This window comes from Canis lupus, chromosome 17, assembly GCF_003254725.2.
Source record: "Canis lupus dingo isolate Sandy chromosome 17, ASM325472v2, whole genome shotgun sequence".
Classification (NCBI taxonomy): Eukaryota; Metazoa; Chordata; class Mammalia; order Carnivora; family Canidae; genus Canis; species Canis lupus.
The window spans coordinates 31,781,323-31,797,693 of NC_064259.1; the positions used below are offsets into that span (position 1 = coordinate 31,781,323).

The 16,371-nt window shown below is 39.0% G+C and overlaps 1 protein-coding gene across 9 annotated transcripts in view; it reads right to left on the reverse strand.

Annotated features, from left to right (window-relative positions):
* Positions 1-12,984, reverse strand: part of THUMPD2 (THUMP domain containing 2) — a 37,405-nt gene extending 24,421 nt beyond the window's left edge. For 7 of the 9 annotated variants that reach the window (XR_007402997.1, XR_007402999.1, XM_049095710.1 and 4 more), the window contains exons 1-5: positions 12,814-12,969; positions 6,528-6,635; positions 4,116-4,251; positions 2,116-2,522; positions 1,223-1,300 (exon numbers count right to left, since the gene is read on the reverse strand). Coding sequence is in view for 7 of the 9 variants with exons in the window: in XM_049095710.1 (XP_048951667.1) it covers positions 1,223-1,300; positions 2,116-2,522; positions 4,116-4,251; positions 6,528-6,635; positions 12,814-12,939 (855 nt within the window). In the remaining 2 variants the exon portion in view is untranslated. Of the gene's footprint in view, positions 1-1,222; positions 1,301-2,115; positions 2,523-4,115; positions 4,252-6,527; positions 6,636-12,813 lie in introns of those variants that run through there. The other 2 variants (XM_025454084.3, XM_049095715.1) reach the window with 2 other exon arrangements.
* Positions 12,985-16,371: the final 3,387 nt, after the last annotated feature.

Here is a 16,371-nt window from a genome sequence, read left to right on the forward strand (position 1 = left end):
AAGGTTTGAGTCTTCTGTTATTTTTGGTCACAAACTTTACTGTACAATTTTACTGTTGTCAATTATGCTAATAGCTATTATTAATTACATGAAATGGCTGATAGGAATTAAATGAGCTATATTTATTTAGGACCTAAACTATGAGAAAACTAATTCTGAGGCAGTGATATGGGGCCAAGTAGAAATGGGGAGATGGGAACCAGCAGAGCACAAGACAAGAGAAATGGAAAGGGGAGACAGAAGGAGGACACTCTCATGTCAAAACATTCTTGGAGTCAAAATATTTTCATGACAGTAATGAACATACATCAAACATTATTTTGGAAAAGTGAAAATATCAAATGGAAAACACTGAAAAATAAAACAACATAAAATTCGGATATGGCTAGCTATTATTCCATTTAAAGGTATGGAAGAATAAATTTATGAGTCAATGAATCATGAAAATGACTAAACTACCTGTCAAATTTATCAGATGGTTTTCAAAAAGGTGAAAAAAATATTTTTAAGACTTATTTATTTGAGAGAGAGAAAGAACCATGAGGGTGGGGGGAGGGCCAGAGGGAAAGGCTCTCAAGCACATTCCTGCTGAGCACAGAGGACCCTGAGATCATGACTTGAGCAGAAATCGAGTCAGACTCTTAACCGACTGAGCCATCTAGGCACTCTGTGAAGAGTATTTTTAATACTAGCTTTGGTTTCCCCATATAAGTGTTTACTTTGTTCCAATGAAAAATCTCATGTAACCTCATTAAGTTAACTTTGAAACTAACAAAGCCACTATTAACATACTACTGAATTTCCCAGAATCCTAACAAAGCCACTATTACATACTATTGAATTTTGTGTGGACCTTTTTGTTTTCTATTCATTTGCTTATTTTTTTTATCATTAGCCAGAATTTTTTATTTTAGACACTTAGTACATATTATAGTGATTGCAGAGAGGATCTCTGAATCCTTATAATAAATTTTTAAAAATTCAACTGTGACAAAACAATTCCATCCCAAAACATCTTATTTGGATAAGACATTTTCAACAGTGAAAAATACTGGCAAAACTATCTGTACTTTTCTACTGCTAAAGAGAAAACTGACTGCTAGATTCATGTAGACAAGCCTTTTAAAAAAAGTCTGAAGCAAAACTGAAAAGTACAATACAGATAGTTGACATTGTCTTTAAACAATTAGGTTATAGGCATATAAAATAAAACATTCAGTACCTCTAAATTTGGATTCCTCAAATCTGCTTTCCATCCAAACTGTTTCATAACAGCAATTCCAATTACTCTTCCTACCTCCTGAAAAAGCAGAAAGTTATAGAAAAGAATACTAAAAATGAAAATTTTACATTTAAATGTAAGCAAAAACTAAGAGAGCATGTAGGAAAATCAAGTCAGACTATCTGGGAGTAATTTAGGGTTACAATATTAAAATATGACACGTGTTTTCTGTTCAAGGCAATAGTAGGAAATAGATGTGAGATGAAAGATGGGTTATTTGAGCTACTATAATCTTCTATATTTAGAAACTACCAGAATGATAGTGTTAGACTCCATCTTTAGGGTCTACTTTGAGGCTGGCCAAACAAGGACCAAGACCTGTGCTCTTATATTAACGAACTTTGCTAGGGCCAAGTGCTAAAGTGTTTTGAAGGAAACTGTGGTGTTTGCTTTCCCTTAGATGGCTGAGATTTTGAGTGCATTTGTGTATTTGCGTCTGGGTCCTTGACAATCATACATACAAGGTATAATGTAGAGCAACCATCTAATAAAACCAATATAATAAACACAGAGCTGAAGAGAAACCCGAGGATAATAATTGTAGGATTTCCCAATGTAAAGAGTACCTATGAGTTTAAGGAAACTTTGAGGGAGAAAGTAAAAAAAGGAGGAGGCCATTACATGGAATGGCATACCACTACTCTTAAGCATCTGAGGTAAAGTTAAAAAGGAAAATGCATTTTTAAAGAGATTTAATTATATGAAATTAGGCCTAGTTATCTGCCAAGGCCAAGTTATCTATCTATTCTGTGAAAGACTGTCCTCTCATTTTAAATCTAAAGAGTGGTTAATTCTTTTAGAAAATGGAACCTCATCCTGGGAGGTAAGTGTACCTGTGCAGTAAAGGTCTTTGCAATAGCTCCACTGCAGCGACAAGAAACTCTGAAAGTCAAGTCCTTCTGGTTTTGGGTATCACCTGCTTTTACCACATCATTCTGAAATGCTTCTTGAGATTTTTCTCTTTTAGTGAGAAAATCTTGCTCCGGTGTTTCTTCTTCTATTTCCTTTTCCAGCTGGCATTCCCTACTCTCTTGTAGCTCTTGCATTTGTTCTGTTTTTAATTTCTTAGGATTGATGATGTCATTTTCTTCTACTTTTCTTTTCAGTGGGTTAGCATCTCTTTGAGAAAGTTTACCTTTTTTTGTATCAAGTTCAAGAAGATTTTTCCAAATTGAAATGGCATTCAACCAACTTTCTGGATCATCGTTTACAAGGTTTTGCATTTCATTAAATATTTTTCCTAAATAAATAAGATCTTAGTTTATCCTATATTGAAGCTTTAAAGACAGTCTATTATATTAATCACCCTTAAATTCCATTACCTCTATTTCTTTAAAATAAGTTTTACTAAATTGCTACCTGAATAGTGAGTTTACCTTCACCTGGATTTATAGAACTTAACATAAGGCTATTATGCAAAATAAAGCTCATTCTTATATTCCATACTTAACATCAACACTATTTTAAAATTCCTATAGAGTTATCATATATTTTAGCAAGATCATTTGTCCTATGATAACATATATCTATACCTTCAATATATGCATAGAGCTAGAGTATTGATTTTTGAAATAATGCTGATTTTGCTTATAAAAACTAAGTAAAAAAACAGAATAAGTTGCAAAACAGAGCTCAGAAACAGACCAAATGAATACTGAAACTATCTTAGACCATATAGCATGCATCCTAAAATGAGTTTTCAAAAAGTAAGATTTTAGATACACAAACCATTCATAACTGAGAGACTGCCAGCATGCTCAATATAGTATAATATATATATTTTTAGGATTTTATTTACTTATTTATGAGACACACACAGAGAAAGGCAGAGACATAGGCAAAAGGAGAAGTGGGATCCTTGTGGGGAGCCCGATGTGGGACTTGATCCCAGTACCCTGGGATCATGATCTGAGCCAAAGGCAGACACTCAACCACTGACCCACCCAGGTACCCCTGGTATAATCTTTTTTTGATGAACAAAGTTTATCAAGTTGACCCAAGAGTAATTACTATATCCTCTAAAGATGAGAATGTGTGGAATATTGGGATTAAATTATACTGACCCCATGGTATATCTCCTTAGGATCTGTTTGCTTTATAACAAGTTTTCTGACCTGTTTTGATTTCTTGCCATTTGTATCTTTATTGACACATTTTTAGTACAGACCAAAATACAACATGATCTCTTGTGCACAATCAATAATTAAAACTAAGTTTAAGGCCATGTCTAGACTAGCAGTATCTGACCCTTTTTTGGTGCTTCCATTAAGATCCTTAACTTATTTTAGTAGCATAGTTATAAAATTAGAGAGTGGAGAGGGAATCTCTTAAGCTCCCTTTAACTGTAATGCTTTATAAATGGGTATAAATTTATTCAAAACCTTAAATTTAAGGTCCCTTAAGCAAGAAATTGTATTACATAGTATTTTTTCCAATTATATATAACTCACTGGTTAAATGTATAAGGTATAAATGTATAAAGTGATAGTTTTGATCAACTTATTAAAACCATGCATTCTGGGTTATTACATGTTCCTTAGTCTAAATAAATGCAATGACCCTATGTATAACTAGAGAAGGTGTCTGGACATCGAAGATTTGTGATTTAGGATACTAACGCTTAGAAAATAGGTAGCAGGTTGCAAAGAGACACAATTAGGTGATAATATGATTAACATGGTGATAATATTCAGGAAATACAGAAAATACATAATTAATGATCCCACAGGTATGAATGAATCTTCAAAATGTGCAACGTACAAATTAATTATCAAGCAGAAGACTGTAATATACAGAATATCATGGGGGTAAAGACAACAGGTATATACCGTACCTTTATTTACAGAAGGAACATTGAGTGGAAACTGCTTTTTAATGAGCAAAAATAATCTTTCTGCAGATTTTAATTTTTTCAGCATATTTAAGTCAGAACAGGTGGTGAAGAAAACTTTTCCTGAAATATATTCAACCTAAAGACAGAAAAGATTAGTCCTGTGTCAGAGAAAAAATCATTTCCTTTTTCCTCTCTTAATGGATTAAAACACAGTGTCTACATTGACAATAAAAACCACCATTTCTTAAATATGTACTATTTGTCAGACACTGTACTAGGCACTCTGGATACATTTTCCCTCTTATCCTTTTAACAACCTTCTAAGATAGATTTTTATCACCCCCATTTCTCAGATTATGAAACTGAGGCTTAGACAGTGACTAAGATCATAATCTATATCAAGGTACCTTGTGTAAAGTGTGCATGTGTGTGTGCCTGCACAGGCACAGACAAACCAGGTGACTAGCCCAAGGTTAACATCATCAGTAGGCATTTATTAAACACTTACCTCATGGTCTACCGGGAAGCATCCAGCATATATTATATATTCTAAAGTTGAATGATAATTTATATACACACACACACACACACACACACACACACTGGCATACAAATTGAAATGTAAAATTAATAATAACTTGAATTTTAAAAATTTAATATAATAAATGCACTGATAAACTGCAGGTACAAGGTATAATAAGTAGCACTGAATATGGAACCGTCATTAGTAAAAGTCTCAGGAAAGAACTCTGGAGGATTTGGGAAGACAGATTCTAACATTCTAACAGAAGAACAAGGGCAAGACGCAGAGGTGGGAGTGACAGCCTGGCTGAAGTAAACTGTAAGTCAGCATGGCAAAATTTGCTATGTTATGCGGATTGATAGTATCAGGTGGATGCATAGCATAGCTCAGGCCAGTCTGATACATGGTCATGGAAATTTGAGTACCCCAGATGGTAATGGTCAACCATTATAGACTTTTGATGAAAGCTGTGACAGCACTGAATTAACTAGCAGAAAAAATTACTTTAGAAGAGGCATAAAGTACTGAGTGTAGATTGTGATGTTGGAGGAAAAAGTAGATCACTGAGGTAGAAATAATGAGATACTTGGCTGTGGAACTAGAAAAGGGATAACAGCAAGAAACATGCATCACACTCGAAAGAGGTTTTGGAGACAGGATGGGTATACGGTAAAAGCCAGAGAGGAAAGGAAAATAAAAAATAAGACTCACTGAGTTTGTAGTGAGACTAGACTATAGTGAGTCTAGTGAGGTATGGCAAATGGTGCTCAATACCAAGGGAGTCCTAAAACTTTTGGGTTCAACCCAACCCTCTCAAGCTCAGGATGGATGTGGATTATCTTAAAATTTTCCTTTTAGTGGTGGCCATGGGCTAATATGGTTCTACTAATATGGTTATCTACTAGAACTGAGGTAACGGGGAACTTGGTGTATCCCATGTGTTTAGGCAGTTCCCATCCAACAGCAACTTGAATTCCAAGTATTTTTGTACTTTTGATCTGATATGGTCTAATCAAGCTTTTGGGATGGTAATTTCTGGGATTACCATTCTAGCTTGATTAAGAAGAATCTCTGCAGAGGAAGCCCTAAACTGACATCAACTAAAATCCAAATACTTCATTATAAGATTAACAAGTTTTAGGGATCTAATGTGCAGTATGGTGAAAGTTGCTAACAGATCTTAAATGTTCTCACCCCCAAAAAGTGATAGTAATTGTGTGACTGGATGGAGGTGTCAGCTAATGCTATGGTGGTAATCATTTACAATATATAAATGTATCAAATCAACATGTTGCACACCTTTAACTTACACAATGGTATATGTCAATTATATTTCAATAAAGCCAGAAAAACAAATAAAAATAAAACCCAAATATCTTAGGTACCAGCAATGCAGCTGGCCAAAGATAGATGGAGAAAGCAGGGAATGAGAAGAATGTTTAGGAATCAACATTTAAGGGGATAAGGAAATAAAATAAGAACTTCTAGGTTCTAGAATTTACTTCTTTCTCATTGCAAAGGTGACATTTTCCCACAAAAAAACCAAAACTAAATATATATGTTAAAATGCTTAGAACTTGAAGGCAGCCCGGGTGGCTCAGCGGTTTAGCGCTGCCTTCAGTCCAGGGTGTGATCCTGGAGACCGGAGTCCCACATCGGACTCCTGGCATGGAGCCTGCTTCTCCCTCTGCCTGTGTCTCTGCCTCTCTCTCTCTCTCTCTCTCTCTCTCTCTCCTCTCTCTGTGTTTCTCATGAATAAATAAAATCTTTTAAAAAAATAAATTGCTTAGAAATTGAAAATAAAATAAACTTGAAAATAAAGTTTTAAAAAGTAACTTTAAAAAGTTTAAATTTGGGGCAGCCCCAGTGGCTCAGCGGTTTAGCGTCACCTGCAGTCCAGGGTGTGATCCTGGAGACCCAGGATCGAATCCCACGTCAGGCTCCCTGCATGGAGCCTGCTTCTCCCTCTGCCTGGGTCTCTGCCTCTCTCCGTGTCTCTATAAATAAATAAAAATTTTAAAAAAAGTTTATATTTTATGTTACCTGACATAAAAATATAGCTGATATTAAAACCCCCATAAAACAAGTTAACAGACATGAAATACTTTGCCAAGATTATGGGGGAACTGAAGTAAATATTTTACAGAAAAGTGTATGGTTTTAAGATTCAAGTCCTATAAACAAACTTATGCAAACATCTAGACCAGTGATTTTAACCTAGTCAGTGATCTAGATATTAATTTATAGTTATTTAACTGTAAAATGATCTTATCTTTTCTTACTTATTTGAATATGAAGGGAAACATTTTATCTTGATCTTCCTCTAAAAACATCATTTGGGGGAGGTGGGAAGAACAACACAACAAAAAGAAATGATTGAAAATCAAGTTAATTAAAAGGAACTAAAAGATTTACTATATTTGGAGAATCAAACCATAAGAATGTTTTGAGGCATTAAAATGCTAAATACATTTTCAAAACCAACACCAACATTATTCTCTTTATTTAAAAATCAAGATAAGGCCTGCATTCCTTTTACAAGTAATAAGCATGTGATTAGAAGTAGTTTACTAAATTACAAAACAGTCACTACGAGAATCAAATAATCATATACACAAAAGGACGATAATGGTTTACCTTTGGTGAAGATAAAGTATTTTATCTTAAAGCAATAGGGAGAATGAATTTTGGTGCTTATGAGTTCAAAAACTGCTGAAGCTGGTGTTAACTTTTTTCTTTGTTTATTGCTTTGTTTATCTGATCATATTCAATTATAATACTTAGGGGAGAAATGTGGCATTTTAGGATATTTCATCCTAATATTTGTTACTTGAAAATTTATTTATATATACAATCTGTTTTTTCCATTTTGGAATTAAATCATAACCAAGTGTCTAAAATCAGCTGCTTTCATGTCTAACACTTTTGAAGATGAAATAACAGTCTTATTAAAGTAAAAACAGTTCTGTTATCAGCTAGTATAGCTAAGGAGTTACCATTTTTGCCCTTCTTTTAAAATTCAAGCATTCCAGTCTAACACAAAAATGGAAAACTTCAAGTCTAGGCAAAAACATGTAGAAAAATAGAGAGATATCAAAGTTATCCTAATTCTACAGATGTAATTTAGTTTTAGAATTAATTTTAAATTGCTAGGTGAAGAGTTGAGGTGGCACATGAGCTTTTTTGATTCATTTCAGAAGAATTAAAAAATATATTTTACTTAATTAAAAAAATTCAATCTACAAGAAAAGTTGAGACTCTTAAAAAATCAATCTTATACAATTATCTCATTAAAAAAATAACTATGAAGTAACCTGATTATCTGGTTAGATTCTACCCCACCACCGTCTATGACCAAGACCCCACTAAAAAATTAAAAATCAGTTGTCTTCTTAAGGTTCAGGACCCAAGTTAAAAAGTCTTTGCTATGTGGGTTTATAAAAACCAATTAATCCACTGACAGGGCCTTTTTGGCTAGCTGGCATTAGGTATACCTTTATTATATTGAGTGTTATCTTAAAAACATTCTTGCTATTATTGTTATAGTAAATAACAGTATTAAATACACTAAACACCATTATAAAATAAAGCTTGACTTTTCCCCATATATTTCTTTAAGATAGTCCAGGTAAAATAAATATATAGTATGTATGTATATAAAATATATTATACATATAAAATGTATAATTATACAATATAGATTAAACATTTAAACATATCCAGGAACCTATAAAGAAGTTGGCTCCACCACCAGGAGGAAAAATAAATCTAACCTGAATCTGAACAAACTCTAGATACAACTTACAAGATTCCAATTTACAGGAAATAGAGAGGACAGAGAAACATGCTAAACTATCACATGGAGATATAATTGGCATTACCTAGGACCAGTGGAAACTTCAATGGTGCTATCCAACAACATTTGGTGATGATTACAATGTTCTATAACCTGTGTTCTCCAACGCAGTCACCACTAGCACATGTGGCTTCTGAACACTTGAAATGTGACTAAGAAAGTGAATTTTTAATTTTAATTAATTAAAATAGCCACCACCTCCTATTGGATAGCACAGCTCTAGACTAGAAAGGGGCCAGAAAATGATGCCTGGTGAGATAAGAATGGTCTTTACATTTTTAAAGGGATATAAAAAGAAACAACAACAACAAATAATATGTAACAGAAACCACAAAGTGATCCACATATGTGATCTACAAAGCATAAAATATTTATTATCTGGACCTTTAAAGAAAAAGTTTGCCGACCCTTGCTCTATCTAGACTATAAACAACCCTGCTTCTTTAACAATAATAAATTGCTGGGGGAAAAAAGAGAGGTGTAGGGAAAAATCTATAGATTAAAAGGACTTAAAATATTTTTTTTTAAAATAAAAGAGACTTAAAAGATTATCAGTCAATCATTATGTAGTGGCCCTTACTGGACTCCTCATTCAAATACACAAACTTAAAAATGGCGTTTTGAGACAAGTTGAAATTTGAACAGTGATTTGATAAGAAATTATTTTTAGACATGATGATACTATGGTTTATATTGTAAAAAGAGCCATTATATGTATTATCTCTTCTATATTATACCATATATAAGTCCTCTTCTTTTAGATATACAGTAGTCCCGTTATCCGTGGTATCATTTCCTGTCAATAGTGTAAGGTCAATAGCATAAGGCCATGTCATAATGCCTACAATCATAGTCCTGAAGCTCCACCCCCTTTTTTTTTTTAAAAAGATTTTATTTATTTACTCGTGAGAGACACAGAGAGAGAGATGCAGAGACACAGGCAGAGGGAGAAGCAGGCTCTCTGTGGGGAGCTCAAAGTGAAACTCAGTCTAGAACCTGGGATCACGCCCTGAGCCAAAGGCAGGCAGGCACTCAACCACTGAGTCATCCAGGCGCCCCTACCACCTTCCTTCTGAAGTACCATCAGAGTCAGTCAATAGTAGCCTAAGGTCACGCACTTCACTTCATCTCATCACTTTGTCATCTAACATCATCATAAGAAGGGTGAGTATGGTACAATAAGATAATTTGAGAGAGAGGGCAGGAGAGTGAGCAAGAGACCACATTCACATTTTTTATTACAGTATATTTATAATTGTCCTATTTTATTATTAATTGCTTACTGTGCCTAATTAACAAATTAAATTTTATGAGTACATATATTTAGTAGAAGACAGTATATATAGAATTGGTACTACCCATGTTCTCAGGCATCCACTACGGGTCCTGGAACGTGTCTCCCAAGGATAAGGGTGACTTACTATATAGGCAAACATTTACAGATGAAGTGATATTTTGAGTTTACTTCAAAATAACATGGAGGAGTATTAATGGATCAGAATTCACTACGGGATTGTGCTTGCAGCCAGTCGATGAGTACATAAGATTCACACTATTCTATTTTTGTTTGAAATTCTCCATGATGAAAAGCTATACAGAATGCACAGGATGTTTTCTATTGCAAGCTGCATGTTTGAGGAAGCACCTAAATCAGTGACCTGAGGGGAGAAGAGTTTGCAGGAAAATGCAAATGACTGGGCTTGTGTACATTCCTACTGAAAGAGAAGTTTTTGGGGGTGGCCACTGGGCCATGCATTTTCAAAAAGCACCCTACATGACTCTTAGGTTCACTAAAACTGGAGAAACACTGATTAGAAAGGTGTGATTAATTTGTAAAAGTAAACAATCACTTCTAAAATAATTTGTTTTGTAAATTCAGATTTTACAATATTAACTTTCTTGCAGCAAACCAGTTTCTAACAGTCTCGTTACTGCGTGAATGATTTTAAGAATTCCTGTGTAACTCACTCATTGGCAATATTTACTGATCACCTATTAATTGCAAGACATTGTGTTATACATGCTATGGATCTTTACCTCAAGGATTGCTTTAATCCTTTAAAGTAGGTATTATCATCTCCATTTTATATCCAAGGAAAGTAAGACTCAGAAATTTGAGTATGTAGCCCAAATTTAAAAGAAGATTAAGATTTGAACATGTCTTTGGCCTCTAAAGTCTTCATACACTCTTTTCCATGCTGTTACAAAAATGACCTACATGCTTTGGGGCAGTTCCCCACTATAATTTAATGCAGTAGTAAAGCACATGGCTTCAAAGCAAGAAAGATTCAGATACAAGTCCCAGCTCCACCCGGTAGCATCAGTTTTCTCTTTACTTCTTTGTAAAATGGAGGGAAAAATGACCTATCACATAGGATTCTTTTGAGGATTAAGTCGTACCCAATGTACATAAAAGCATCTGACACACTTTAAGTGCTTTATGGTAGATGCCATCATTATTCTTTCAAAATTGCCTTAACTTTGAGAGTTTATATTAGTGAAACTGAGATGGAATTTCAGAGGTTATTTGTTCAGATCCCAGTTCCAAGTATATCCTTAAAACATACACAATCAAAATATGGAAATTCCAAAATCTCTTGACATTTAATTCCTCCCATTGCCAATAAGTCTATCCCTCTAATTAATTGAAATTGGTTTTTTTTTTTTTTTTTTTGGCTGTGATGAGCCCCCTACTCACCCACTGTGCACTCTGTATCTCCTTTTGTCTTTAGAGAGGATGGGGAACAAGCAGAGAGGATAATTTTTCTAATTAGACATACTCCAATTGGGGTAAGCCTTCCATTTTTCATACTAAGAACTCTAAGTTAACATTAAAAAAAAAATCAGTGCAGCATGATGTAATGGTTGCACAGGAGTCAAGGAACTGGACCCAGGTACCTGGCCTGTCTGGGTTGGACATGATTATATACTTATACCTAAGCTCATGGACAGCTTGGGTTTGAATCCCAGGTCTGCCACTTTACATGACTTGAATAATTTATTGGATTTACCTGTGCTTCATTCTCCTTTTCTGTTAAATGTAGAGCCTACCTCATATGGTTGTTGTGAAAACTAAGCAGGTGAATACAGAGTAAGGACCTAAGAACGTGGGCCTCACACACAGTAAATGCTTCATGGATGTCAGCAGATCTTATACTGTTGCTTTTTTTAGATTATCTACATGCAACACTCTATTAAATTCTGGGACCCAAACCACAAATGGATGGTAATCTAAGACAGATGCCATTTTTTTTCATGACCCCCTCCCTGTATCATCCACGCCCCCAACACCCTCACCGCAGAAAATCCTTTTGTGGCTTCCAGCTCTGCAGGGCCTGCTAGAGTGGCACGGTCAATTTCATTCAGTAAGTTTTCCTTTTCCTAAAACACCCATCATTCACACGGTCATAGAGAGCCCATCAAGTTACTGGAGTCTGTTTCTACGACATCTGTTCCCTCCGCTTTCATGAACCAGCTCAGCATGTTCTAGAACGGAAACTCACGTGGAAAAAACCTTGTTCATTTCATTGAAATGAACAGAAAATACCAGCAACTGTCAACTTCCTCCAGCAGTTGGACTATGAGGCCTCCGAGACGGTATCGCTTTTGCAGCTACTGTGAATCGGTTTTATTTTATTTCTTTAAAGATTTTATTTATCTATTCATGAGAGAGACAGAGAGAGGCAGAGACACAGGCAGAGGGAGAAGCAGGCTCCACGCAGGGAGCCTGACGTGGGACTCGATCCCGGGTCTCCAGGGTCACGCCCTGGGCCGAAGGCAGGTGCTAAACCGCTGAGCCCCCCCGGGCTGCCCTGAACCGGTGTTCTGGGTGTACTTGACGTACCCTGTGTCATACAATCCTTCCAACAACCCTGTGAAGGCAACCCAGCCATGGTCAGGAACCTTGACAGGGTCAAGTGACTGAGCCTGAGGATGGCATTTGTATTTAAAGGGTGGAGGAAGGCTTCGGACTCCGACGGATCTAATTCCAACCACAGGCACTGTCCTGTACCCGCCTTTAAAGCATCCGAGGAAATAACTTGCCCCAACCCCGCCCCCCCCTTCTAGTAAAACGACAGGCGTGAGAGACGCGCGGTAACAGACGTGGAGGGGACAACGACTGGCGGTTCTCTCCAGCAGGCATTAAAGGATGTGTCAGGACTCCGAGGCCCGGGGCTGTCGCCTCTGCGGGTCCGCGGTTTGCGAGCTGGGGCCTCGCGTCGCTTTCCAGGGTCTACACCGGCCTCGGCGCGGAGGGAGCCCGGGCGGCTGCAGGGCGGCCCTCCTTCCAGCCGGGGCGCGCAGCCAGGCCGACTCACCTGCGTGGCCGCCAGCCGCGCTCGCACCTCCCGCATCAGGAAGGGCTCCAGGCCGCGGCCTGCGGTGCAGAAGAACCGGGCGCCCGCTGCAGGCCGGGGGCCGGCATGTGCCGGCGTCGCCGCCATGTCTGCCTGCGCGCGGCCCCGCCCCTCGGGGGTCACGTGCCCGTGGGGGTCACGTGACCTGGCGCGCGGCGCGTCCCCGTGTCCCCCGCCGTGGGGGGGGTCTGGTGGAGCGCCCGGCGAGCGCGCTGGGAGGCCACGGCGTGGGGGGGCCTGAGGGGGGCGTCGGGGGCCGGTCCCCTGGGAGCGGGGGCTGTGGGTCTCCTGTGTTAACTGCTCGAAACTTGCCTGATTAGGCATCTGAACTACTTAGACTCGCAGGTGGATGGGATACAATTGGGATCCGTTATCGGATCTATAAAAACGACTGGTGTCATCTAACCCATCTGCCTTATTTTTGAAATTGAGGAAGTTGACCCCTAGGCAGGCCGAGGCACAGTTAGTGGCACAGCTGAGGCTCGTCTTGATACCCAGGATAATGAGCTCGCTTCCATTTCTCCCAACTTTCCCCTCTCCCCTTCTCCATCCTGTCCCACTACTCTCCTCAAACGAGGAGCCCTCTTCCGTCTTCACCAGGAATTGGGCCAGAGCTGGGAATCCTCGGGATCAAGAGCAGAAATCGCCACTCTGCAACGGAACGTTTTTATGTTCATAAAGCAGGTCACATTCCTTGCACTATTAAGTCAACCACCAAGGTAAAGAATGCACCACCTAGTTTGGGCCACCCAACTAAATTGGCTCTCTTAACAGTATTTGAAGAGGCTTCTTGAATTTTGAATTTTCAACTGGCAATGAAAATATTGCTTGGGAGGAACAGAATCCATATTACAAGGCTGACAGCATTACGTTAGTTCTGTGCGTATATGAAGTTATATAGAAACTCTTAAACGAATGACTATCTTTCTGGCAAGTACCTCTCATGTGCTTCCCAATGGGACCTAGGCAAGTCACAGGTACTCCCTCTTTTCCTCCCCACCCCGCCCCACCTCTTTGTCTACTGGGACAGTAGTAAAAAAATTCTTAGAATCATGTAACACAAGCATTTCAAGCTTCTGGTCCTAAAACTTCTCAGATCCTTTCATTCTGGCAAATTCCTCCCCCCCTCCTTCCTCCTCCTCCTCCTCCTCCTCCCTCCCTCCCTCCCTCCCTCCCTCCCTCCCTCCCTTCCTTCCTTCCTTCCTTCCTTCCTTCCTTCCTTCCTTCCTTCCTTCCTTCTCTTTCTGCCTCCAGACTTACGTTCTCATTCTCTCGGCAGTTGACATAGCTCATCCCAACTTCTTTATGCTTTGGGGTTCCTGACACTCAAGTCTGTTTGGGGAGACCCTTGAGACCCCTTTAGTACTTTGTACATTCTGTACCCAAGATGGTGAGCGCTCAGACATAGTTCAACAAATACTGGACAGCCACTCTCTGCCAGACCTCCTGCTAAGTCTTGAGGATATTAAAATGAGTAAGCAAGGGTTTGGACTCTAAGGGGTTTAGAGAATGGTGAGATTGATTTAGTGAGGATGCACCCAGGATGCTGTGGCAGTACAGAGAGGCAGCAGAGAGGGCTTCCTTATGAAAATGACTCCTGAGCCAAGTGTTGAAGGTTGTATTAAGTTACATGACTGTGGAGATGGGGGGTAGGAGTGGGTGTTAGTACTGGTGTAGCCTTTCAGGTAGTAGGAGCAGCATACATAAATGTGACCATGTGTGTGGTTGAGGGGTTGGGGGCAGAAGGGCCACATCAGAGGGTAGATGTTATTAGAGCATATGAGTTAGGAAGTTAATAGAGATAAAGGTAAAGAGGTGGGTAGGGGTAATGTTATGGTGGTGCTGCCCATGGTGGATGAAGAAATGACTTTTCTAGTGTAGGGCTGCCTAGCAACATGCTTTCCTGGACAGAACCACTACTGAGCTGAGGCTGTAGTCCTATAGAGCCAGTCTTCCCCTTATATCCTCTTTCCCCTTCTTCTGTTGTCTTTCTGCCACCAGGAGCATCTGGTCAGCAAGGGCTAGGGGCTAACTCTTGCTGAAGCTGGGGCTTGGGGGCAAGTGCATTTGCTCACCTTTGGGCCTTGCTGCAGCACAGAACTTCTAAGAATGCCTTTCACATGGTGCTTGAGATGAGGTGAAATAGGTGAAGTTTTGCCTGTATAGGGAGAAAATGATTTTCTGAGAGGAAAATTGCCTGGGATTCTCTTCTCATTACTCAAATACTCTTTCCTCCATCATTTCTGCTTCTCATTAAAATATGTCTCTACTGAAAAAGAACCACTGATCCCTATAGATATTTAGCATATCCAGCTGAGTTTTGCTGTTTCAATATTGCATATTCAACAGGTAGGAAGTTGGCAGTTGGCAGGAACAATTTTACAACAGATATGCAATTAAATGGGAGCATTTTAGGAATTTAGGGCATGATTATTTGCTTCAAGATCTCCATATTTTGGTGCAGTTGGCAATTCCTTTAGTTCTTAAAGGCATTTGATATAGGGGCACTTGAGTGGCTCAGTCAGTTAATTGGCTGACTCTTGATTTTGGCTCAGGTGGTAATCTCAGGGTCGTGGGACTAGGCCCCATAGGCTCCACACTTAGTGTGGAGTCTGCTTGTCCTCACTCTGCTCCTTTCCCCCCTTGTGCACTCACACGGCTCTCTCTCTCTTTCTCAAATAAATAAAATCTTTGAAAAAAAAACATTGATATATGTACTTAGATATTAAAATGCAAATGCTTTAGGTTGTAAGATCCTTGAGGATGGGGGGCAGCCTGGGTGGCTCAGCGGTTTAGCACTGCCTTCAGCCCAGGACATGATCCTGGAGTCCTGGGATCGAGTCCCACATCGGGCTCCCTGCATGGAGCCTGCTTCTCTCTCTGCCTGTGTCTCTGCCACTCTCTCTGTGTGTCTCCCATGAATAAATAAATAAAATCTTTTTTCTTTTTAAAAAAAGATCCTTGAGGATGGCATGACCTCATTGATCTGAGCATCCATAACAAGCACACTAGCTTGCCTGTGGAAGTTTCTCAGTCAATGTATGCTGAATTGGATGGAATATAACTAAATGGAAGGTCACTCACAGAAGAGGTCCTAGGAGGGATTCCAACAACCACCACACCAGAAGGGCCCTTATGAGTGAGATATGGGGATATGAGGCTAATGGAGGACATTGAGGGGATAGAAGGACACCAGAGATAACCTTCTTCATGATTTTGTCTGCTACTTCCCCTCCTTCCTCAACATCCTTTTAATCCACCCCACATACTTTATTAATAATGTTCCTTAACTAGGAATACTTGTCTGAATGACCTTTGGGGTCTTTTCAAAATGTCATGCTTGCCTATTCCCCTCCCTCACCCTCCATGTTCTGTTACAGTTGAGTGGGGTTGGTGGCGAGCCAGGCCCCTTCTCCCCAAGAGACCAGGAACCATTGCTGCATCCCAAAGGATTCAATTGCCAACTTCTCCAAAATGCCCACTCTTTTCCTCCTCCCAGGCCTTTGCTTATCCTGTTCC